The 24563-nt window shown below is 45.1% G+C and overlaps 1 protein-coding gene across 3 annotated transcripts in view; it reads left to right on the forward strand.

Moving 5' to 3' along the window:
• LOC137541678 (protein-glutamine gamma-glutamyltransferase E-like) overlaps positions 1–21992 on the forward strand; it is a 135597-nt gene extending 113605 nt beyond the window's left edge. For all 3 annotated transcript variants that reach the window (XM_068263085.1, XM_068263083.1, XM_068263084.1), the window contains 3 exons: positions 13203–13360; positions 18297–18430; positions 21760–21992. In XM_068263085.1, coding sequence (XP_068119186.1) covers positions 13203–13360; positions 18297–18430; positions 21760–21907 — 440 coding nt within the window. In that variant the 3' untranslated portion in view covers positions 21908–21992. The remainder of the gene's footprint in view (positions 1–13202; positions 13361–18296; positions 18431–21759) is intronic.
• The last annotated feature ends 2571 nt before the right edge of the window (positions 21993–24563 follow it).

Genomic DNA, 24563 nt, shown 5'->3' on the forward strand with positions numbered 1-24563 from the left:
ATTCACCTATTGCGATCCAAGCAATAGAGGTCCCGTCATCCGGAGCCCATCTGTCTCCTCTAGAGTGCTGCCACTCTGTTACTACTACTATTACTACTTCCTACTTCCTGTCTGATCTAAGAATCAGGAAGTTCAGAGCGAGCGGCTGCACTATAGAAGAGACAGATGGGTTTCAGATGACGAGATCTCTATCGCTTGGATCATGGATAGGTGAGTGAGCGTTTGCCATCTGCTGCTATCATTCTTGCTGCAGCTGTGGTTCTCTGTGGGAAGGGAGGGTGGAGTGGGCAGCGGCAGAGCGCACAGTAGCAGGAGGGGGACCTAGGAGGAGAGCCTGGCTCTGAAGACAATCAGCAGCGCACGGCATCATTCGACAAGACAAGACAAATAACATTTATATCGTGCTTTTCTCCTGGCGGACTCAAAGCGCCAGAGCTGCAGCCACTAGGACGCGCCCTATAGGCAGTAGCAGTGTTAGAGAGACTTGCCTAAGGTCTCCTACTGAATAGGTGCTGGCTTACTGAGCCAAGATTCGAACCCTGGTCTCCTGTGTCAGAGGCAGAGCCCTTAAAGGGACTCCGAGCAGTGCGTGTGGGTATGCCTTTAAGCATACCCACAACTAATTAATTACATCCTCACACCTACCAGCATGATGTTTGTAATTATATCCCCCTGGGTTCCTTATATTTCATTGCATTGTGCTGAATCGGGTTGCCGACTTTGGAGAAAAGTCGTCCTGTGGCCGCGATTTCGATCGCGAAAATATTGAAAACTAAAAAGGCATACCGTGACCGTTTATATATCATTGGAAAGAGGAGAAAGAGAGCTTTAAAATGATATGCATCTTTCCATAGTTACTGCACTGCTCGGACTCCCTTTAACCATTATACTATCCAGCCACCGCTGACAGGATGGCGAGGGCTGGTTTATGTGCTGATGGGGCCCCTTTGACTCTGAATGGGGCCCCAAGCGACTGCTTTTGTTGCCTGGTCGGTAATCCGGCCCTGGGGTGGGTGATCAGATTGCCCGCAAGGGGCAGGTTAGGGGCTGATTGATGGGTGGCAGTGACAGGGGGTGATTGATGTGTGGCAGTGACAGGGGGTGATTGATGGGTGATTGACAGGTGATCAGTGGGTTATTACAGGGAAGGACAGATGTAAATAATGCCCTGGCGAATTGATAAGGGGGGGGGGGGGGGTCTGAGGGCAATCTGAGCGTGTAGGCGGGTGATTGGGTGCCCGCAAGGGGCAGATTACGGTCTGATCTGATGGGTAACAGTGACAGGTGGTGATAGGGGGTGATTGATGGGTAATTAGTGGGTGTTTAGGGTAGAGAATAGATGTAAACACTGTGTTTGGGTGGTGATCTGATGTCGGATCTGCGGGCGATCTATTGGTGTGGGTGGGTGATCAGATTGCCCGCAAGGGGCAGGTTAGGGGCTGATTGATGGGTGGCAGTGACAGGGGGTGATTGATGGATGGCAGTGACAGGGGGTGATTGATGGGTGATTGACAGGTGATTGACAGGTGATCAGTGGGTTATTACAGGGAAGAACAGATGTAAATATTGCACTGGCGAATTGATAAGGGGGGGTCTGAGGGCAATCTGAGCGTGTAGGCGGGTGATTGGGTGCTCGCAAGGGGCAGATTAGGGTCTGATCTGATGGGTAACAGTGACAGGTGGTGATAGGGGGTGATTGATGGGTGATTGATGGGTAATTAGTGGGTGTTTAGGGTAGAGAATAGATGTAAACACTGCGTTTGGGTGGTGATCTGATGTCGGATCTGCGGGCGATCTATTGGTGTGGGTGGGTGATCAGATTGCCCGCAAGGGGCAGGTTAGGGGCTGATTGATGGGTGGCAGTGACAGGGGGTGATTGACGGGTGATTGACAGGTGATCAGGGGGGATAGATGCATACAGTACACGGGGGGGGGGGGTCTGGGGGGGGGGGGGTCTGGGGAGAATCTGAGGGGTGGGGGGTGATCAGGAGGGGGCAGTGGGCAGGGGGGGAGATTAAAAAAAATAGCGTTGACAGATAGTGACAGGGAGTGATTGATGGGTGATTAGGGGGGTGATTGGGTGCAAACAGGGGTCTGGAGGGTGGGCAGGGGGGGTCTGAGGGGTGCTGTGGGCGATCTGGGGCGGGGGGGGGGGAATCAGTGTGCTTTGGTGCAGACTAGGGTGGCTGCAGCCTGCCTTGGTGGTCCCTCGGACATTGGGACCACCAGGGCAGGAGGCAGCCTGTATAATACACTTTGTAAACATTACAAAGTGTATTATACACTTTGTATGCAGCGATCGCGGGGTTAACATCCCGCCGGCGCTTCCGTATAGCCGGCGGGATGTTGCGGCGGGCGAGCTGTGACAGGCGCGGGCGGAGGATCGCGTCATGGATGACGCGATCGCTCCTCCCATGCCCTTAGAAGGACCGCCACCTCTGTGGGTGAGCCGGTCCTTCAGGGCTCCACTTCCCGGCCGCCCCTGTGCGTTAGGCGGTCGGGAAGTGGTTAAAGAAAAGGTGTCATGGGAGGAGTTTTCAGGCTGCCATCCAATTTGTCTGGCTGTCAACACAGATTTTTGACTTATAAGTTACACAGCTGGGATGTGCAGTCAAAACACCTGATCTGCATACTAATTTCAAGTCAATGATTCAGAGAATAAATAGGAGAAAAACACCAGCATATCACCTAGACCAGAGCTTTTCAACCTGTGGTACATGTACCACCAGTGGTACTTTGCTGTTGGCCAGGTGGTACACACCAGGTTTGCCTGCCACTTGTCCTGGTCCTGTCCTGCCTCCACAAAGTTTGTCACTTCCTCCCTCGCTCCTTGCTGTGCTGCTCTGCGGCATACTTCAGACCTCAGATCAGTGGGGGAGAGACAGCCAGGCAAAGGGTGCACAGTTATAGAAAGTGACATCACTGCTCACTTCCTGTATTTGAAGAATACACGCCGTCACTGTGCACTGTTTGCCTCGCTGTCTCTTCACTGTGGTTGGCTTACCGATGATCTGAGGTGTGAACTATTTTGCAGGGCAGCACAGAAAGGAGTGAGCAAGGGGGAGCCGAACTTTGTGGTGAGTCACTGCCTAGCTCTCAGCTCTCTGGTGGAGGGACCAGGCTACCTTTAATTAAGCTGTGGCTGCAGGGGAGAGGAACTTGCAAGGCTACCTATATTGGCAATCTACCTACAGATTGCCAATACTGACAATCTGTAGGCTAGCAATCTAATTGTAATCTTTTTCCCCACCAATGCCTCCTACTTTTTCCCTCCCGTATGCCCTCTTTACTTAAAGGAGTCATCAGGAAAAAATATGTGACTCCGCTCTACTTATCCGGGGTAGGGATGCTCGTTCGGATTCTGTGGAAATACAATTTCCGCATTTCCAATCGGAAGTTGCATTTCTGCATCGGAATGCAGAAATCGTTAATACAAGTGCGGAAACTTTTGCAGAAATTTCTGCCGACTAACATCGATTTTCTCAAAAACTAGAAGTTCTTTTAGAATTTTTTTCCTCTTGTTCCCACTCTTCTAATTAACAAACCCTGAAAATTTGGTGTTGTTAGCACCTACGGGGTCTTTGCTATTAACCGCTAAAGTTGGAGGCTTTTGACTGTAATGTAAAATGCGAAAAATCCACTTTATCCGATATGCGGTAATTTTATGACACTCAGAAGACTCAGAATGAATAAACCAATCAAACAATGGGGATTTAGGCGGAAATTTCCGCATTCTCTGATTGGCTTATTCATTCTGAGTCTTCTGATTGGCTTAAAATTAATCCAGCCATTTTCCAACTGCCAAATTTTAACTATTTTTCAACTGTCATTTTCCAACTGTCATCTTTCAACTGTCATTTTCCAAATGTTTTTAACTGTAGTTTTCTAACTGCCATTTTCCAACTGCCATTTTCCAACTGCCAAATTTCAACTGCCATTTTCCAACTGCCAAATTTCAACTGCCATTTTCCAACTGTCATATTTCAACTGTCATTTTTCAACTGCCAAATTTCAACTGTCATTTTTCAACTGTCATTTTTCAACTGTCATTTTCCCACTGCCATTTTACAACTGCCATTTTACAACTGCCATTTTTCAACTGCCAGTTTCCAACTGCCATTCTCCAACTGCCTTTTTTCCAAATGCCCTTTTCCAACAGTTTTCAACTGCCATTTTCCAACAGCCATCCCTTTTCCAACTGTCATTTTTCAACTGCCATTTTCCAACAGTTTTTCACCTGCCATTCTCCAACTGCCATTTTTAACTGCCATTTTTCAACTGTCATTTTTAACTGCCATTTTTCAACTGCCGAATTTCAACTGTCATTTTCCAACTGCCATTTTCCAACTGTTTTTAACTGTTATTTTTCAACTGCTATTTTTCAACTGCCATTTTTAACCGCCATTTTTAAACTGCCATTTTTTTGACTGCCATTTTTAAACTGCCATTTTTAAACTGCCATTTTCCAATTGCCAAATGTCACCTGTTTTTCAACTGCCACTTTCCAACTGCCGTTTTTCAACAGCCATTTTCCAACTGCCATATTTCAACTGCTTTTCACCTGCCATTTTCAACTGCCATTTTCCAACTGTAATCTTCAACTGCCATTTTCCAGCTGCCAAATTTCAACTGCCATTTCCAACAGTCATTGTTCAATTGTCATTTTCTAACTGCCAAATTTCAACTGTTTTTAACTGTCATTTTACAACTGGCCAAACAGGGGCGGGGGGGGGGAGGGGGGTTAAAGGCTAGGGGAAGGCTTCCTCCAGTCTGTGAACAAGGGGCGTCTGCAACTCCCTTATTTGGCGCTCAGGGTCTCCACGCTTCATGAATTAACCCAGCTTCCCCTTCAGCTGTGGGTCCAGGTTCATGGTGATCCAGATTTCCTCTCTCTGCAGCATCTGAATCACCCTGTGGTCCCTGCGCAGACAGCGCAGCATGTGTGCAGCCATGGGGAAGAGGTGTGCCATGGCAGCCACATCATCCTAATCATCCCCCGAGATTACATGCCTGTCCTCCTCTTCTGCCAATTGAGCGTCGGCCTGCCCTCTCCATCCTCGCACCACTGCAGCTGGGGTAGCCATGACCACGAGCTCGTGATGAGCACCTCTGGCCTTGAGTTGACAATGTTGGCAATGTTGGTTTTCCACCACATTTTATGTTTTGGGGGCTAGATTTGCATCACGGTTTAAAAAACTGGCAATCTATAAAAAGTCCATAACCAGATGAAACAGTCACAAGTGTTAGATATGCATAACTGTTAGGAGGGAATGGAAGAAAAAGCCTATGTTGGCTTTTTATCTTCCTATTTTGCTCTCAGTCTAAAGACCTATTTATTGGCTTCAACTTAGTAGTTTTCTTTCCAGGCTAGCACTTTTAGCTACCTTTGAAACTTGTTCATACATTCTCTACTCTTACTTTTCCCGTCCCATATGCTCTCTTTTCTTAAAGTGTACCTAAGAAAAAAGTGCCCCGGGGTACTTACCTCAGGGAGGGGGAGGCCTTTGTATCCTAAAGAGTCTTCCCCCTTCCTCCTCAATAGAGGGTATCCAGCACTGGGCGCCCCAAAGTTCGCCTTGTCGGTGTGTGTGCATGCGCAGTAGCTGCTCTCCATTCAGGCTCCAGCAGAAACAGCCAAGCCCGATTGCGTCCAATCTACTGCGAAGGCAAACTTGGTGGTACTTGAAAAATTTCAGGCGCTAAAAGTGGTACAATTAGTGAAAAGGTTGAAAAGCCCCGACCTAGACAACTCCATCATTGGAGTTCCATAGTCAGCAGTTTAACTGGTAATTTACAGCTTAGCATTTTTTTTTTTTTTTTGTTAGTCAGGAGTTAAGCAGAACTTGTTGTTAACACAGCACAGTTATGAAAAAAAAAAAAAAAAAAACATCCATCTAAAAGGTCACTTTACATAATCAATGATGTTTAAAGGTGGCCATACACTGGTCAGTTGTTTACTTTGATCTATTATTATAACCAGTAAATGTATCAAATGGATCAAGAACCAAGTTGTCATTTTTATGTAGAATTGTTTATTATCAGCTGATATTCAGTCGCTTGCTTAAAATTAATTGATAACGTATTTTGAGTTATTTCAAATCGATGGAATAAGAATCAAAAGCTTTTCACTATGTATTTGATTGACCCTTACTCAATATGATTCATCAGGGAGGATATTTTGTGATAAAAAAAAAATCGATTAAAGATGGAAAAATGGAACAAAAATCGACCCTAGTGTATGGGAAAAAGAAAATCAATTTATGTTCGGCCAATTCATTCATTTTGAATCAATTCTAAGAATCGATAGGTCAATCGATCGTCCTATAATCAACCAGTGTATGGCCAGCATAAGATTGTTTTCAGCAATACACACACACACACCCTCTATAATAAAACCCTACTGTCTCTGCGTCCCGTGTCCTTGTGTGTGTCCCACATGCGCTCTGCACATGTGCAGGGACGCAGAGACATTGAGGGAGAGTGACGCGCGGCGAGCGATGATGGGCGAAGGGGTGGACAGGCCGGCGGGTGTGCACGGGTGGGCGGGCGGGCGTGTTGTGCATGGGCGCGGCGGAAATGTGCGTGCACGGCAGGCGCATGCACAGTGACATACCTAGCCCATTTTTAAACGGGCTTAGGTCCACTAGTATCTATCTATCTATCTATCTATCTAGAGAGAGATATTATAAATATAAATATATAATAGAGTAAGTGCCTCAACCTTCAAGCAAGAAGAAGAAGTAGCGCCCTGCCCCCAGGGCCGGTCCAAGCAAGTAAAAGGCGACGGTCCAAGCAAGTAAAAGGCGCCGGTCCAAGCAAGAAACAGAAGTAGCGCCCTGCCCCCAGGGGCGGTCCTAGACTTCCCGCAGAGCTGGAGGGGGTAGTGGGCAGGAAGGGTGTATTGGGCACAGCGGCAGGGAGGGGGGGGGTCAGACCCCCTCTCCCTCACCTGGGTCCCGCATCTGTGCTCCCCCTCTAGCTTATTAAAACTTAAATCTTAAAAAAATTACAACTTAACTTAGTTTTAGCAGTGGGAAATTGGTGATTGAGATTTCGGTAGGAACTACCAGCTTCAAAAACAGTTCCAAAACACAAAGTACTACAAAATCATAAGTTTTAAAGCCTTACATGAACCTTAATTCTGACACAAATGTTTGCACTTATTCTTTCGTAAACCCTTAGGCGCCTTTCACACTGGGGCAGGCAGTGTTAAAATTGTACTGCACCCCATTGCAGCCCAATGAAAGTCTATGGAGCTGTTCATACTGTCACGGTGCAGTGGTGGAAAATAAGTCCTATTGTTATAGAATTCATTTTATATTAAATAATATGCAACACAAATGGTAAACTTTACAACCATAAAAAACTTTTTTCAATTTTTTTAAAAAAACCCTCATAAAAAATAAAATAAAAAAGGTAGTTTAGGTTAAAGTGTCTCTGCTAACATCTGGAGAATTACTGTACAAGTTAATTCGGGAGAATACCGCATGAATCGCTATTTACCGAATACTAGTGTTTCTCAACATTTTATTGGTATGTACCCCTTTTAAAACCCTGTACTCACCAAGTACCCCCTAGCATAGTAAACATTATCACAAATACCCCTTGGCAAATATATCTTTAACCGCTTGCCGCCCGCGTCACGGCGATGGGCATTGCCGCGGCGGCAGCCCCAGGACCAACTAACGCCGATTGGTGCATCTCCTGCTTGGTGGGCGGAGCTAAGCTACGCCTTCAGTCTCCGAGCGGCGATCGCCACTCGGAAGACTGTTACACGGCGAAACCGCCGTGTATTTACATGTACAGCGCTGCGATCAGGGGAAATACTTGTGTGCAGAGTTATACGGCCCTGCAGCTTGGCCTTAAAGCTGCAGTGGTTAATTAAGGTTAAATTAGCCTGGTCACTAGGGGGGTTCAACACCATGGTCCTCAAGAGGTTAATCGTAGTACATGATAATTGGTTCTGAACAATTTCAAAGTAGAGATGGCCCGAACGGTTTGCACGCAAACTTATTTGCGCAAACTTCGCTGGTTCGCGTACGAACGCGAACTTTACGCCGGTTCAACCCACCCCCTATATTACATCATCAGGGTCAACTTTGACCCTATACATCACAGTCAGCAGGCACAGGGTAGCCAATCAGGCTACACTCCCTCCTGGAGCCCCCATCTTTTATAAGGCAGACATTGTCAGCCATTTTACTCAGATACCCAAACTGCACTGTGAAGTTGAGAGGCAAGTGGTGTCATCTCTGGCACACAGCGTTGGGTCAAGGGTCCATCTGACCACGGATGCCTGGTCTGCCAAGCACGGGCAGGGTAGGTACATTACTTACACAGCCCATTGGGTCAACCTGGTGACCGCTGGCAAGCAGGGAGTACGTGGCTGTGCAGCGGACCAACTTATGACACCTCCACGTCTTGTAGGCAGGCCTCCTGCCACCTCCTCTCCTCCTGCTACATCCTCTTCGCTGTCGTCATCCTCCTCCTCCTTGACTGAGTGGCAGTTCAACTCTACTGGTGCTGCAATCTCCTCTCCAGCTACAAAGCCTCAGCTCCCCAGGGCCTATGCTGCATGCCAGGTACGACGGTGTCACGCCATCTTAGGCATGTCTTGCCTGAAAGCGGAGAGTCACACTGGAGCAGCTCTCCTGGCTGCTCTTAACAAACAGGTGGATCAGTGGCTGACCCCGCACCAACTGGAGATCGGCAACGTGGTGTGTGACACCGGCAGCAATCTCATTTCCGCTTTGAATTTGTTAACGCTGACACATGTATTATGCATGGCACATGTGCTGAATCTCATTATTCAGAGATTTGTGTCGAAGTACCCAGGCTTACAGGACATCCTGAAGCAGGCCATGAAGTTGTGTGTGCATTTCAGGGGGTCTTACACGGCCATGGCACACTTTGCCGATATTCAGTGGAGAAACAAGTTGCCGGTGAGACGCCTGATTTGCGATAGCCTGACTTGCTGGAATTTGACCCTCCTTATGTTCTCTCGCCTGCTACAACAGGAGAAAGCAGTCACCCAGTATCTCTACAACTACAGTAGAAGGACACACTGTGGGGAGATGGGGATGTTCTGACCCAAAAACTGGACACTCATGCGAAATGCCTGCAGGCTCATGCAGCCGTTTGAGGAGGTGACAAACATGGTGAGTCGCAGTGAAGGCGCCATCAGCGACTTGATCCCGTACACTATTTTCCTGGAGCGTGCCATGCGTAGAGTGGTGGATCAAGCTGTGGAGGAGCGTGAACAGGAACAGTTACAGGAGGAAGAGTTGTGGGATCAATTCTCATCAGAACAAGATGTTTCCTCAACACCTGCGGCAGCGCAAGGAGGGGAAGAGGAGGAGGAGGAACGAGTCGTGTGGGGAAGAGGAGTCAGACTCGGATGATGAGGAAGGTGTTTTTCTTTTTTGGAGGAGGCGGCGGCAGAAGAACAACCACAGCAGGCGTTGCAGGGGGCTTGTGCTTCTCAACGTCCCCGTGGTATTGTTCGTGGCTGGGAGGAGATGGAGAACTCACTGAGGAAGACCAAAAGGAGATGGATAGTACGTCTGGATCCAAATCTGTGCAGATGGCATCTTTCATGCTGTCCAGCCTGTTGAGGGACCCTCTTCCCCCCCTTCCCGTATAAAAAAAACCTCAAGGGGAATGAGCTGTACTGGGTGGCCATGCTACTAGACCCTCAGTATAGGCACAAGGTGGCAGAGAGGTTTCCAAATCACCAGAAGGCAGAAAGGATGCTGCGCTTGCAGAACAAGTTGGGAAATATGCTTTACAGTGCGTTTAACCACTTAAGGACCACGGGAATTCTGGCTGAACTGTGCTGTGTGTGCTCTCCAGCCCACAGCACAGTTCTGCAGGCACGCAGGGCGATCAGACTTCCCCCCCCTTTTTTCCCCACTAGGGGGATGTCCTCCTGGAAGGGGTCTGATCGCCGCCGCTCATATGTGCCTAGCAGGGGGGGGGGGGGGCTCATCAAAGCCCCCCTCCGCAGTGTTTTCCGCCCTCCCTGGCTTTCCCTCCCCTCCTTTCCCTGGGCTGTCCATCCTGCGCTGGAACTGACAGGCTTCAGCCTATCATATGCCGGCGATCCCCGGCCAATCAGAGGCTTCCCCGCGTGTTTACATTTAGCTCGCATTGGCGGCTCGCAGGCTGTTCACGGGGACACCCTCCATGAACTGGCATGGAAAGGCCGCTCAAACGAGCGGCCGTTTCCATGCTAAATCACTAACGACCTGCCAACGCCTGTCGGCGTTAGGCGGTCGTTAAGTGGTTAAGGGTGATGTCACAGCACAACACAATAAAGGTACCACTGCCAGTAATCCTTCTCCCATGTCCATGCAGGCAAGGACAGGACGCTCCAGCGATCTCATGGTGATGTCGGAGATGAGGACATTCTTTAGTCCAGCGCCTCGCCTTAGCCCTTCCGGATCCACCCTCCACCAACGCCTCGACCGGCAGGTAGCCAAGTCTAGCCGACTACCTGACCTTAAGTGTGGATGTAAACACTGTGAGCAGCGATGCACCCTTGGACTACTGGGTGCACAGGCTTGACCTGTGGCCAGAGCTGCCACAATTTGCCATCCAACTTCTGTCTTGCCCTGCCTCAAGCATCCTGTCAGAAAGGACCTTCAGCGCAGCTGGAGGCATTGCCACTGAGCAGAGAAGTCGCCTAAGTCAAAAAAGTGTTCAGTACCTCACCTTTATCAAAATGAATGAGGCATGGATCCCAGAGGACTACTGCCCGCCCCAAGACTAAGTCAGTCCCCACACACAGCATATCTGCCTGCACGCCGTGTGACTGCCTGCCCCAAGAGTAAGTCGCTCCCCACACAGCATCTCTGCCTGTAGGCCACTTGACAGCCTTCTCCGCCACCACTAACAGGGTCCAGGACACCAGGCGCTATAATAATGTTTCTGGTGCGTGTACATGCCTGCCTAATTGTTCTGGCTGCAACAAGAAAACAAAAGGCATGTACATGTGTCAATTCCCCTTCGTGATCGTTACCTTGCCGCGGTGAAGGGGCTTGCATATCACAATGAAGCAATTGACCGCCGGCTATATGAGTGTCTCGGGGGGGGGGGGGGTGAGTTTGGTATGTCAGTGTGAAGCAGTACTCTAATTACACTCCCTGATTGATGTATACACATGCAAGATGTTTTAAAGCACTTTAGGCCTCCAATTTAGCATGCAATCTGATTTGTGCCCTTAAAACGCTGCTTTGCATCAAATCCAGATCTTTCCCCGGGACTTATGGCATCTATCCCACTCATCCATGCAAAAACTCAGATGTTAGGCCCCTTGAAACATCTTTTCAATCACTTTTCTGGCCAGCATAAGTGTTGCTAGTTTTCAAAGTTCGCATCCCCATTGAAGTCTATTGCAGTTCGCGAAAGTTCGTGCGAACCAAACTTTTGCGGAAGTTCGCGTTCGATGTTCGCAAACTGAAAATCGGAGGTTCGAGCCAACTCTATTTCTAAGCATTTCATATTCATTTTAATATTAGTATTTAGCAAAAATACAAATTTGGTGTAGTTTAAGAATTATTTTCTAAAACTCTAAATTTGTTATTCTTGGTTAAGTACATCAAGCCTGAGTAACCATCAGAAGTACCCCCTGGGGTACGCGTCCCACACGTTGAGAACCTAGGCTTTAGACTACCTTACCAAATGGTTACTGAACAATTCTAAACCTATTTTACCGAATGTCACCCGCATTTCCAAAATTTTTAGGGAATTTAAAAATAAGAAAAGGAATACTATATGCGGTATTTTACCGTACAGTTTTGATTCACCAAACAGCCCTTAAAGAGAATCTGTACTCTAAAATTCTTACAATAAAAAGCATACCATTCTATTCCTTATGTTCTCCTGGGCCCCTCTGTGCTGTTTCTGCCACTCCCTGCTGCAACCCTGGCTTGTAATTGCATTTTTATGCAGTGTTTACAAACAAAAAACATGGCTTCTAACCACTCTGAGAACAGCTTACTGTGTGACTCATGTAGAGCTTGGAGAGGGTGTGTATAGCTTCTGCCAATGACAAGCAGTGCTGCACATTCCACACATTCCAGCTTGAGCCCAACAGAGACGACAGAGGAAAGGAGATCAGATTTATTACAGAGACTGTGCAACTAGGAAAGGCTGCAGTAATACAGATCACATTAGAACAGTAATAGGAACGTATAGGATAGAAGAAATAAGACTCAACATTTTGTTACAGAGTCTCTTTAATGAATTAAAGCCGAAATAATTCATAAAATAAACAGATAGGGAAAGATAAATCATGAGATAAAGCGATTAGGAGAGATTAGAGATCATGGATAAGGTAGAATAATGAATTAATAAGTAAAAGGAGATAATTTATGACTTAGGTCAAAAACAGCCTGTTTCAATTCCATATCAATGAGGTTGATTCACAAAACTTATCTATAACATATTTAACCTTACAGTTAACTTTTAAATAATCCTTAAGATTAAACCTCTACTTAAACTAACCAAATCTCTGCTCTGCTATGGATGCAGAAGTCTAAAGATCTCATCCGCATGAATGCAATTATCTGAGGGCCCTTTCACATGAGCAGTTGATAGACAGTGAAAAGCCTGTCGAACTCTCAAAACTGCTTGCTGCTGCCTGGTAATGGTTTGCTGCTGCTCAGTCAGTAACTGCTTGCTTGCTGAGCACCCAGCTCAACTGGCCATGTGAAAGAGCCCTAAAGATCACTTTTACAGTCCCCTAAACCACAGCTTCTTAACCTGAGACTTCTTTACCCTGGGAGATACTTTTCGATATTTAATAGGCAATATTACATTTTGATATAAATTCACCTGGACTGCCGTTTTCAAGAAATAAAGAAATGTATATGCAGATAGAGCTCATGTTGGAGGTTGCCAGGACAACTGAAGTCAGCCAAAACGTGCACGCTCAATTTGCTGAGAAAGTGGACTTCTGCTGTTGAGCTATATTTAATAGAATGATATGGGTTGTAAAAGACCCCTTAACTAGTTCACAAAATATACCCAATAGCAAGTTTATTGTTTAGGGGAAACCTCAAAAATTAGGAAAGGAAATGCAACAAAAAGTCTATAGATTTATAAAAACCGATCCAAAATTATTAGAACAACAAACCATGGTCATCTCCCAACTGTTATAAAGCAGTACAATTTTTTTTTACTATTTTCTGCTTTTTTAGAGAAAGAGGTCCCCATTCACATTGCATATGCTCAGTATGAAAAGGCCTTGATGTCCGACAACATGATCAAGATAACAGCTGTGTGTGAGGTAGAAGACTCGGGGCACGTGTGTTTAGAATCCAACCTCACATTGAAGAGCCCACCACTTACACTCAAGGTACTGTTCCTTTCTGATACAGTAACTAGTTGCTTGCAAATATTTTTCCATGATCAGCCTAACTTTAAGAAATTAAGCAGAAGGTTAGCACATCCAGACCTGTGCACACTGTCAATGTCCATCTGTTTCTTTCAAATATATGTGGTTTTGCTTGCTTATGATCTAATAAAACAATTGTTTCCCCCAAAAAACATTCAAGAAGAAGAAATATTAGAGAAAGACAGAAGCAGGAAAATCGGGTGCGTATGAGAAGAGAAGTGGACAAGTCGGGCACCGCCATTGACTCGAGTCGAATGTTAAATATCAGGCATTGGGCGCAACACTGGATGAATCAAGCTCCTGCTAAACTGCTTTACGCTTATTATTTATCGTTTTTACAATACTAAAATTAAAAATATCATTCTAAAATTAATTTTCACAATTAATTTTGTAAATTATCGTTTAACTTTTCAATATTTTAATATTGTATTTTTTCAATTTTACATTTGTTTTCATAATTATAATTACGTTAATTATCGTTTTAAAATGTAATTTTACTTTTGATCATTTTTACATTTTTTCCAGTATATTCAGGGGGTTAATAATCATTTTTGAATTGTAATTTTACTTTTTTATTTTTACATTCCTTTTTCAGAATTATAATTTAGAGGGGTCTCAGGTTTAGGCACCACCAGGGGGTGGTTAGTGTTAGGCACCACCACAGAGGTCTTAGGGTTAGGCAACACCAGGGTGATCTTAAGGAAAGGCAACACCAAAGATATGATTAAGATTACAACAAATGTTTTGTACTGTTTAACTTCTTTAGGACTGAGCTGATTGAACGCCCTGTTTTGGTGGTTACCTGGCTGGCAGGGCGTAGATTTCAATCAGCCGCCGCTGCGCGCATTCGCCGTTTCCATCGATCCCGTCGATCTTGCCACGTATCCCCTGCCGTCTCTTGCCGCAGCTCACTGGCTCTGCCTGTCTCTATGACGGCAGAGCCCTGTGAACAGGTCAGGAGCCAATGGAATTGGCCCTGTCTTTCAATGTAAGCAACTCCCATTGGCTGACATTGAAAGACAGGATCAGGGGCCAATGAAAGCGGCTCCTGGTGGGCTCACAGGAACTCTGCCGTCAGAGACGGAAGAGTGATTGTCCCAGGTTCCCAACGTGCGGCGGTGACCACAATTGCGGCGGGTATGTGCGGCGATTCGTTGTTCTGTACCAGTGGTCTCTGGTCCTTAAAGAGGAACTGTAACGACAAAACGGCCCCTGGGGGGTACTCACCTCGGGTGGGGGAAGCCTCCGGATCCTAATGAGGCTTCCCACGCCGTCCTCCATCCGTCAGGGGTCTCGCTGCAGCCCTCCGTGCAGCGGTGACGTAATATTTACCTTCCTGGCTCCTGCGCAGGCGCTCTGACGGCTGTCGGCGCCGAACTAGGCGGAAATACCCGATCGCCGTCGGGTCTGCTCTACTGCGCAGGCGCAAGTTTCCGGCGCCTGCGCTTGAGAGCGGACCCGGCGGAGATCGGGTATTTCCGTCTATTTCCGTGCCGAAAGTCGCCACAGCGCCCCCGCTGGAGCCAGCAAAGGTAAATATTGAACTGACAGCCGGCACAGTCGCCGGCTGTTCGGAGGGCTGCGGCGAGACCCCCGTGGGACAGAGGACAGTGTGGGAAGCCTCATTAGGATCCGGAGGCTTCCCCCACCCGAGGTGAGTACCCCCCAGCAGGGGCAAACGCAGGATTTTTAAGGGGGGGGTTCTTGAAAGGTCCAGAAGCACGTATGTCCCGAGTGCTTCCGAATACAGGTGGCTCCATACTGCCCATGCACAAAAGTGCGCTGGCGTATTACGGAGCTGCCTATCTTTGGAAGTACTCAAGGACACTAGTGTTTCTGAGGGCTTCTGGTAGCAGCAAATGTGAACAGGGTACAGCGCTGGAACAACTCCCCAAGAGAGGAACGGGAGATACACTTAGTTTGGACAATTCAGTGGAATATGCTACATAGTTTCACATAGCGCAAGCGATACCCATATGATGCAGGGATATATGCATCTGCGGAAGATGGCGGCGCTACATAAATACTAAATAATAATATTTTGCCTCACCAGGATTGCACTTTTATTTAGCTTTCCTGTAAGACAAGAACACACAGTCAGCTCTAGGGGAAGAGGGAAACAAAGGTGAATGAGGGAGGGCTGGTGCACACCAAGAGTGCTTCTGAGCGTTTTTCAAATCAACAGTGATTTGAAAAGCGCTTGGCTAATGTTACCCTATGTGGGTGTTCCCACAGCAGCGTTGTGATTTTTTCAAAATCGCAGGTATACTGCATGTAGCATGTTTTTGAGCAATTCATTCAAAAATCGCTCTGAAAATCACTTCACAAAATCACACTCACAAATTGCTAGCGATTGCTATTGTCATTTTGGCGTGCACTAGCCCAGAGAGAGGAGTGGAGAAATTGAGAATAGCCTGAGATGGAGCAGAGAACTTATCTGTATTGAAGTCCCACATCACACAGGCTACTTGCCTGTAATCGGACTCCTGTCCCTGTCAGTCTCTCACACAAGTCAGAAAGAAGCCCTCCTGGAGTCTAGGGACTGTCAAAAACTTTTCAGCTTGTTATCCACACCTTACCCACACATGCAGTCATTATAACAATGGGGAGAGACCAGACAGATGTTTGCCCACAGACCCTGAGTCCAGGTAAGCTCTGCATCATGCTGTGCATATTTACCAGCTTGCCTGCACTCTAATTTCATCATGTCTGACACTTCTGTGCTGTGGAGAGTCCAGCACTTCATAATCAACATTCTCTCACTGCAGGCTGCATCTTCTTGTGAGGGTTGTGAGGGAAGCTCGGCTGCCTCTCTCATTCTATTAGCTGGAGGGAGGCACCAGAAGTAAGAAGGGAGGGAGAATGAGGCTGTTTATATTATGCGGGCTTCCCTGGCTGAATACACAGTTCAGTGCAGGGGGGAGGTTCCAGACACCCGGAATAGCCCCCTGAGTTCGCCAGTGCCCAGGGGATCTTTTTAATGTTACAGAGTCTCTTTAAGGGGGCAGAGACCGCTGGTACTTAAGAGGTTAATTTATACTTTACATTTATTTTTTGGTAACATTATTTATAGTTTCTGCTAAAATGTGAGACAGAAACACGATTAAACATAAACTATGTGTCTCTAGAATAATAACAATCATTACATTTTAAACAAAGTGATAATTTACAACAAAATTCATAAACCAATATTTTTATACTTATTACTGGAAAATAAGAAATTCGGCTGTATGCTGCGCCCTTTTTCATAGCAGGTCTATTTCATGCACGCAAATTTGATCATTGATTTGTAAGTCTTTGAATGGCTGAGAGTAATCATGGGATCACGTTTTACTTCTGCTTTCTGGTTTAGCCTTTAAAGACATGAGGCATTATTATAACTTAATCATAGTCAGCAAATCAGAAATAAAACTGGCCATATATTTAGGGTTTGTAATAAGTCAGGGACATGATGAACCAATTCCTAAAATGAATTGTTTACCTGGTCTACCATCTTGCACCATTGAAGTGGTAAAAACCTCCCGTGAATCTCAGTCCTAGTGGAGACTTCACTTGTTACTGGAATTTGGTTTCGATGATTAAAAGTACCAGAAGGCTTTGTTCACATCTAAGATCACAATCACGGAGGCCAGTGTTTTGCGATTTTCTGAGTGATTTTTTTTAGCGCCTCCCGGTGCTTACCTAAGCGCTTTTACAGAGCAATTTGTTTGTTCACTTCCTGACCCAAGTCAGGAAGTGAACTCTTTGACCCGAAAAGAATAAATACAATGTATTTATTCTTAAAAACGCTGGAGAAAGCGCCATACAAATCACTTTTTCAAGTGTTTTGCGGTTTCTTTATACCTACCATTGATGCAAATCGCAGCAAAAATGGTACAGGCAGAATTGAACCTCTCAGATGTTACATAGTTACATAGTTATTTTGGTTGAAAAAAGACATACGTCCATCGAGTTCAACCAGTAGAACTCTCTCATAGGGAATCATTGCACAAACACTTTTAGGGTGGTTTCGAAAATCGCCGGTGCTTAAAGAAAAAGCCGAAAACGCCCTAGGTGTGAACAAGCTCAAAGAGGTGTCACTCCGTCAGGAGTCAAGTGTATCAATAGGTCACCAGCTGCATAAGTCTATGGCATCCATCCCTAAATCGCAAAATGACTACAACAGCATATAGCTAAAAGAATGCCTATGAATTGGCTACCGGTAGATTTGGGTGCAGGGTAACACCGATAAACGCTTACCCAGTTTCTGCACAGGTCCCGGCACCACTAATTACTATTCCCCCTCCAGGATGCCATGCATAGTGGGGAACGATGTAATTCGGCTTCCAGCTATTGCTGGCGGCTGAATTAAACTGTTTTTGTAGCAATTTGTGCTCCATCTTTTGACGGTTCCCAAATTACTCACTGAGCGCTGCTATAGCCGTAATTCCTATTATGGCCTATGGTGGCGCCGGCTGCATCTAAATCCCCTGCGTTGTTTTCACAGCGTTCAAGCTATAAACCCTTTGCAGCTGCTAGATACAGTTAATTCAACTTGAATCTGAAAATCCATTTGTGGACCATGATGGGTCCAAGGTGAGATAGAGGGCGGGGGCAGGTTGGCTCCAGGACACAAAGAGGATCTTAAAACCCTTTTTGGGGGAGATTTTGCTTCCCCATAGCCTTATTAAATTTGGCTTTAGCAAGTAAAATGGTGGGGAAAGTAGCTGGAAATGTTTCAGTGTCTGCGATATTTGGTTGAGACAAAGACACTAGGTTATAGCTATGCTTACTTTGCAAATACATACCAGTTTCGTTAAACAGTGAATTACCCTTATTGCATTTTAGATTTTAGCTAGGTGATCTTAATATATCTATAAATTGTTAATTATGATGTTACTATTTTTCCTTTCATCAGGCTCCAGGATCAGTTGTGGTTGGAAAACCGGCAGCAATAGAAGTTACGTTTACGAATCCTCTGCCTATGAGAGTGAATGATTGCGTGTTGGTAGCAGAGGGCAGCGGTTTAACAGAAGGTGAAATAAGAAAGAGGTGAGTGTTGTATAGCTGGGGAATTCTACTTGAAGAAGATTATTATTATTATTTTTTTATTGAGTGGATTTGTTCACCGAGTTATTATTTTTATTGTATTTATAAAGCGCCAACATATTACGCAGCGCTGCACAATAGATAAATGGGTTAACATACAAGGTAGGACATACAGGAAACTCACAACAAAACAAGATCATGTAAATGGTTAAAGTCAATGTGATGTACAAATATAACAAAGGCGGTAAAAATGCACAATCAGAGGCTATCTTATCAAGAAAACTGCATGATAAAATGTTATACTCTCTTAATGTTGTAAAGATACAGGGTCTGAAATATTATCCAAATTCTAATATTTCCTTTAAAAGTCAAGCTTGGCATCTCCCTTTAAACATCTACATCCCTCCCATTGGTCTTTTACCCAGTGAGTAAACTCAGGAGCTAAACTCACTTTACATTTCTCTTTGGTTTTCAATATGGTGGTTCACATCTAAAAGGTGCCCACTAAGGGTACAATTTTGAGTGAAGAATTGTGCAAGCTGACTGGCATAGACACTGGGTTCATGTGCAAATAAATACTACTCTTTAGTCAACCTTGCTAGTGTCATTGAAGAGATAAACCACCCCATCGTGTTTTGCTTTTATTGTGCTTTAAACAAGGTTTTATTGCTCCTGGGCACCTCTTCTGCCCAGTTGTGCAATCTGGGTGAGGAGCAGTTCTCTAATACTTGGATGTTGTGGCTTGAATATTTAGAATCAGATGACTACAAAGCATTTTTTACTTTCATAGTTGCCCCCAGCATAGATAGCCTGGAATAGTTGCCCCCAGTATAGGTAGACATGCAGAGTATAGTGCACAGCAGAAGACGTGCTTTTATCTTACCTGTTTCCTGGAGTCCACCGATGTCTGCAGACATCCTGTCACTGCTCAGCTCTCCCCTACTGCCTGGTACTGCTTCCTGCATCACGTGATTACACACATGCAAGAAGCGATGCCAGCACTAGAAAGAGTGCCGAGCGGGAACTGGAAGTCAAACATCGCTGGACTCCAGGAAACAGGTAAATGAATGGCAAGGAGGAGCAGCCGCTGGCGGAGACACTCTAGCTACAGAGGGCCGGCTGAAAACACCCCCCCCCCCCTGCATGCTCACACCCAGGGCTGGCCGCTCCCTGTGCTACCCCTTCATACGCCACTGTGGTTCTCTACAAATTTTAGCCACACGATTGCCACTTGACCTTATTCTACCCTACATTCAGCGGATGCCAAAGGATTGCAATTTGCAATTCTTCAGCTTTGTAAATCAGGACTAAGGTGTGAATCAGGACTAAGGTGTGTACAGTACAAAGGTAACCTCTAATTACATATTTTTCATTATGTATTCAGTGTCTGCAGTCCAGGCTTGTGGCAGCCAGGTTGGTTTTAATGGCTGGTTATAAATCATCAGTGATTGCCATAATGTAATACATGTACTGAGCTGGCATGCATTGCATTGAAAGAACTTCAGTCACATGCCTGACCAGCATGACTGCTCCTCTGATGTTAATTTCGGGAGGTGGGGGAAACACTGGGATTGCTAACCTGGAAGCAAAAAATCCATTTTAGTCAAAAATGGTTGCCAGAGATAGCTGCTAGTAGAATGTTGGTAAAATTACAGATATTCTACTTCTTAATTATGACATTAAAAAATTGGAAATCTTTAATGAGAATTTACTATGACCTAACCTAACTTTGCTCTTATATAGAACCCTCCCTCACCAGTGCCTACCTCCCAGGTGGTGCCTAACCTTAAAGTAGCAGGGACAGCCATACTATGCCAGGAAAAAAAACACATTTAGAAGTAGATTACTACTTGTTCTATTTACATAACAGATTTACTATAATAATCTGAATAATAATCCAAACATTTGTATAGCCTTTTCTCCTGTCAGACTCAAAGCGCTCAAGAGCTGCAGCCACTGGGCTGGCTGGCTTAAGAGGCCACCCTGCAGTGTAAGGGAGTCTTGCCTTGATCTCCTTACTGAATAGGTATTGACCCTAAACAGGATTCGAACCCTCGTCTCCCATGTCAAAGCCAGTGCCTTTAACTAGTACACTATCCAAGTTTTGATTTGAGTGATTTTTTTTTTATTTTTTTTTAGAGAGAATTCTGTTTCTGGCAGTTTATTCTCTCTGACTGAAGCGAATACAGATCTCATTTCCTCCCATTTCCTCTCCTAGAATCTCCATTATAGCTAGCTTGCTTTGTAAACACATGAGAGCACAGCAACATAGATTGTATTTCAGCTCACACTGATCTGCACTTAGCTCAGTAGGAAGCAGGAATGTGGGAGGGGTGACGACAAGTTTTCGTCACTCCCTCTCCTTGGTGATTGTGAGACTAGAGTCAGTCTGACTGAGATAAGATTTATTACAGCAGAAACATTTATGATTAGATTGGAGTGCTTGCACTGCAGGGTGTGGTTCCAGGCTGCATAATAAACACAGATCAGTGGGTAAATGGAATTTAATTCTGTGGCTGACAATCCTCCCTCCTATGGTGCTTAACCTTAACTCCCCTTGGTGGTGTCTAACCCTAACTTCTCCTGATGGTACCTAACCTCAACCTCCCTGTTTAACCTTACCTCCACCAGTGCTTAACCTTACCCCCTCCCCGGTGCCTAACCCTCCACACAAACACTCCTATAACTAAAGACTCCCGCCTCCTCACCCCCAATATATTCGCCCCTATAGGCAGCGATGCTAAAAGCCACTGCTAAATATCAGCTATATGACGCTCTAAAGGGTAAATAGCAGCTACAAACCTCAGGCTCCCAAAGTTCTGTAGCTGCTACTAATTATGGCTTTTAACATCACCTGTGCACCCATACACCTTTTGCACCCTTTTCGTGTGTGTGTGTGTGTGTGTGTGTGTGTGTGTGTGTGTGTGTGTGTGTGTGTGTGGTGTGTGGTGTGTGTGTGTGTGTGTATACATGTCTGTGTGTGTGTATACGTGTGTGTGTGTGTGTATACGTGTGTGTGTGTGTGTGTGTGTATACATGTGTGTGTGTGTGTATACGTGTGTGTGTGTGTGTGTGTGTGTGTGTGTGTGTGTGTGTGTGTGTGTGTGGTGTGTGTGTATACATGTCTGTGTGTGTGTATACGTGTGTGTGTGTGTGTGTGTGTGTGTGTGTGTATACATGTGTGTGTGTGTATACGTGTGTGTGTGTGTGTGTGTGTGTGTGTGTGTGTGTGTGTGTGTGTGTGTGTGTGTGTGTGTGTGTATACTTGTCTGTGTGTCTGTGTATACACACATATTGTGCACTAGAATAACTAGATCTCTTTATTCCCGCAGTTTTGACTCTTTAGAACCTGGAAAAGCAATGACCGTTACTTTGGAAGTGAAGCCCTACGCCTCGGGACAGAAGCAGCTACTAGCCAGTTTTTCAAGCGACAAGTTTAAAGTTATTAAGGGATTTCTAACTGTGAATGTGACAGAATAACAGCAGATTTTCGTGTTTTAATTGGTTATTCAGTGCTATGTACCAATATCCAATACCTGAAATAAAAACAGCATTTATTCTCAAACCAAGCATCTGGACAATGACTATTTGTTTTATGTGTTATATACGGTAAATGTAGGTGTTTAGAATCAGAATTAATTTTATTTAGCCAAATAAGTTTATGCTGTCTCCCAGTCTCCCCACACTGTGCAGGTTCTTCCTTTGGGTAAGCAGTGATATTCACCTGGTTCTTCTTATCCTTTTGTAGCAGCACTTTATATTTTAATATGTAGTAATGGAACCAAAGGGGTAAAAACGTTTATTAGTTACAAAAACGCTCATAAAAAACAGTGCAATATCCCCTATAAAACCATATTAAAAACATGCAGAAGGAGGTGCTCCATCACGGGTATTCAACCAATCACCATCGGTCACTGTTCAAAAATGGTCGCCTAGCCTCAGCCTATGTAAGCCGCATTGGCCCCCCGATATGGTCTGATTGTGTGTGGACCCACCACCAACGCACACCCAGAGGCCTCAATGAGCTGCTACAAGGAATGACACTTTGATTGATGTAAACATCAATCCCAAAATCCATAAAAACATGGAGTATCCCCCGGATGCCCTATAGTATCAGGGATAGGGGGACCCATGGAAAACTTGGGAAAGTTTTTGGAATCCTAAAGGATGAGGGTGGGAACTCAATGGTGGATGACCAAGGTAAGGCAGAGTTATTAAATGCTTTCTTTGCTTCTGTCTTCACAAAGGAAACAGCACTGTTGCAAATTACAGAGGCAGAAGAGTCTCAATCTTCTAACTGTAATATTAAATACTTAACGCAGGAAGAAGTAAAGGCAAGACTAAATAAATTAAAAATAGACAAGGCACCTGGCCCGGATGGCATGCATCCTCGGGTCCTAAGAGAATTAAGTTCAGTTATAGCTAAGCCCCTTTATCTTATCTTTTGTGACTCTCTTGCAACTAGCAGAGTCCCAGTGGATTGGCGTACAGCCCACGTTTTCCCATTATTTAAGAAGGGCAAAAAATCTGATCCAGGAAATTATAGACCTGTAAGCTTAACATCAGTTGTATGCAAACTATTTGAGGGGTTACTAAGAGATACTATACATGACTTCATAGTAGAAAATAATCTTATTTCTCAGCATCAACATGGGTTTACTAAAGACAGGTCCTGTTTGACTAACATGCTCAGCTTTTATGAGGTAGTGAATGCTAATATGGATATTGGGAATGCTGTAGATGTGATATACTTGGACTTTGCAAAGGCCTTCGACACTGTTCCCCACAGAAGTCTGGTGCAAAAGTTGAGGATGCAAGGACTGGGGAAGAGTTTGTGTGCATGGATAGGGAACTGGCTAATGGACAGAAAAAAAAGAGTTGTGGTCAATGGATCGTACTCAAAATGGGAGACTGTTAGCAGTGGGGTCCCACAGGGGTCTGTACTGGGACCAGTGCTCTTCAATTTATTTATTAATGACCTAGTAGATGCAGTAGTGAGCAATGTTGCTATTTTTGCAGATGATACAAAATTGGGCAGAATCATCAACTCTCAGGAAGATAGTGTCATATTGCAACAGGATCTGGATAGGATGGCTATATGGGCACATACATGGCAGATGAAATTCAATGTTGACAAATGTAAAGTCATGCATTTTGGTCGTACCAATGGTCTAGCACCATACAAAATAAATGGGATACAGTTGGGAACATCAAACTTGGAGAAGGACTTAGGAGTACTCATCGACAACAAGTTAAATAATCGTACTCAATGCCAAGCCGCTGCAGCTAAAGCGAACAAAATTTTGGGATGCATTAAAAGGGAAATAAAAACTCGAGATGCTAGCATAATATTGCCCCTGTTTAACTCTCTAGTAAGGCCACATCTGGAATATGGAATTCAGTTCTGGGCACCACATTACAAAAAAGATATTGCAGTTTTAGAGCAGGTGCAGAGACGAGCTACAAAATTGATACGTGGGATGGAAGGTCTCGCTTACCAAGAAAGGTTAGATAAACTGGGTTTATTTAGTCTAGAGAAAAGACGCCTTAGAGGAGATCTAATTAACATGTATAAATACATTAGAGGGCAATATAATAGCTTGGCGGATGAGCTTTTTGTCCCTAGGCCTTCTCAAAGGACTAGAGGACATGAGCTGCGCATGGAGGAAAAACGTTTTAGCCATTTATTTAGGAAAGGGTTCTTTACAGTAAGAGTGGTTAAGATGTGGAATGCATTGCCACAGGAAGTCGTTATGGCAAACTCTATACCTGCATTTAAAGGGGGCTTAGATTCTTTCCTTGCGTTGAAAGACATCCATGGCTACAATTACTAGGTTATGCCTAATGATGTTGATCCAGGGATTTTATCTGATTGCCATCTGGAGTCAGGAAGGAATTTTTCCCATTTGGGGCTAATTGGACCATGCCTGGTGGGGTTTTTTTCGCCTTCCTCTGGATCAACAGGGGTATGTCAGGGACGGGCTGGAGTTGTACTTTGTACTGGTTGAACTCGATGGACGTATGTCTTTTTTCAACCAAAATAACTATGTAACTATGGATGGAAAGTTAAAAAAGATGGGGGAGGAGCTCCCATCATATGTAAAAGATACCGGCAAGGTGTTGACGGCACTTTTCG

Source organism: Hyperolius riggenbachi, chromosome 12 (genome assembly GCF_040937935.1).
Source record: "Hyperolius riggenbachi isolate aHypRig1 chromosome 12, aHypRig1.pri, whole genome shotgun sequence".
Lineage (NCBI taxonomy): Eukaryota > Metazoa > Chordata > Amphibia > Anura > Hyperoliidae > Hyperolius > Hyperolius riggenbachi.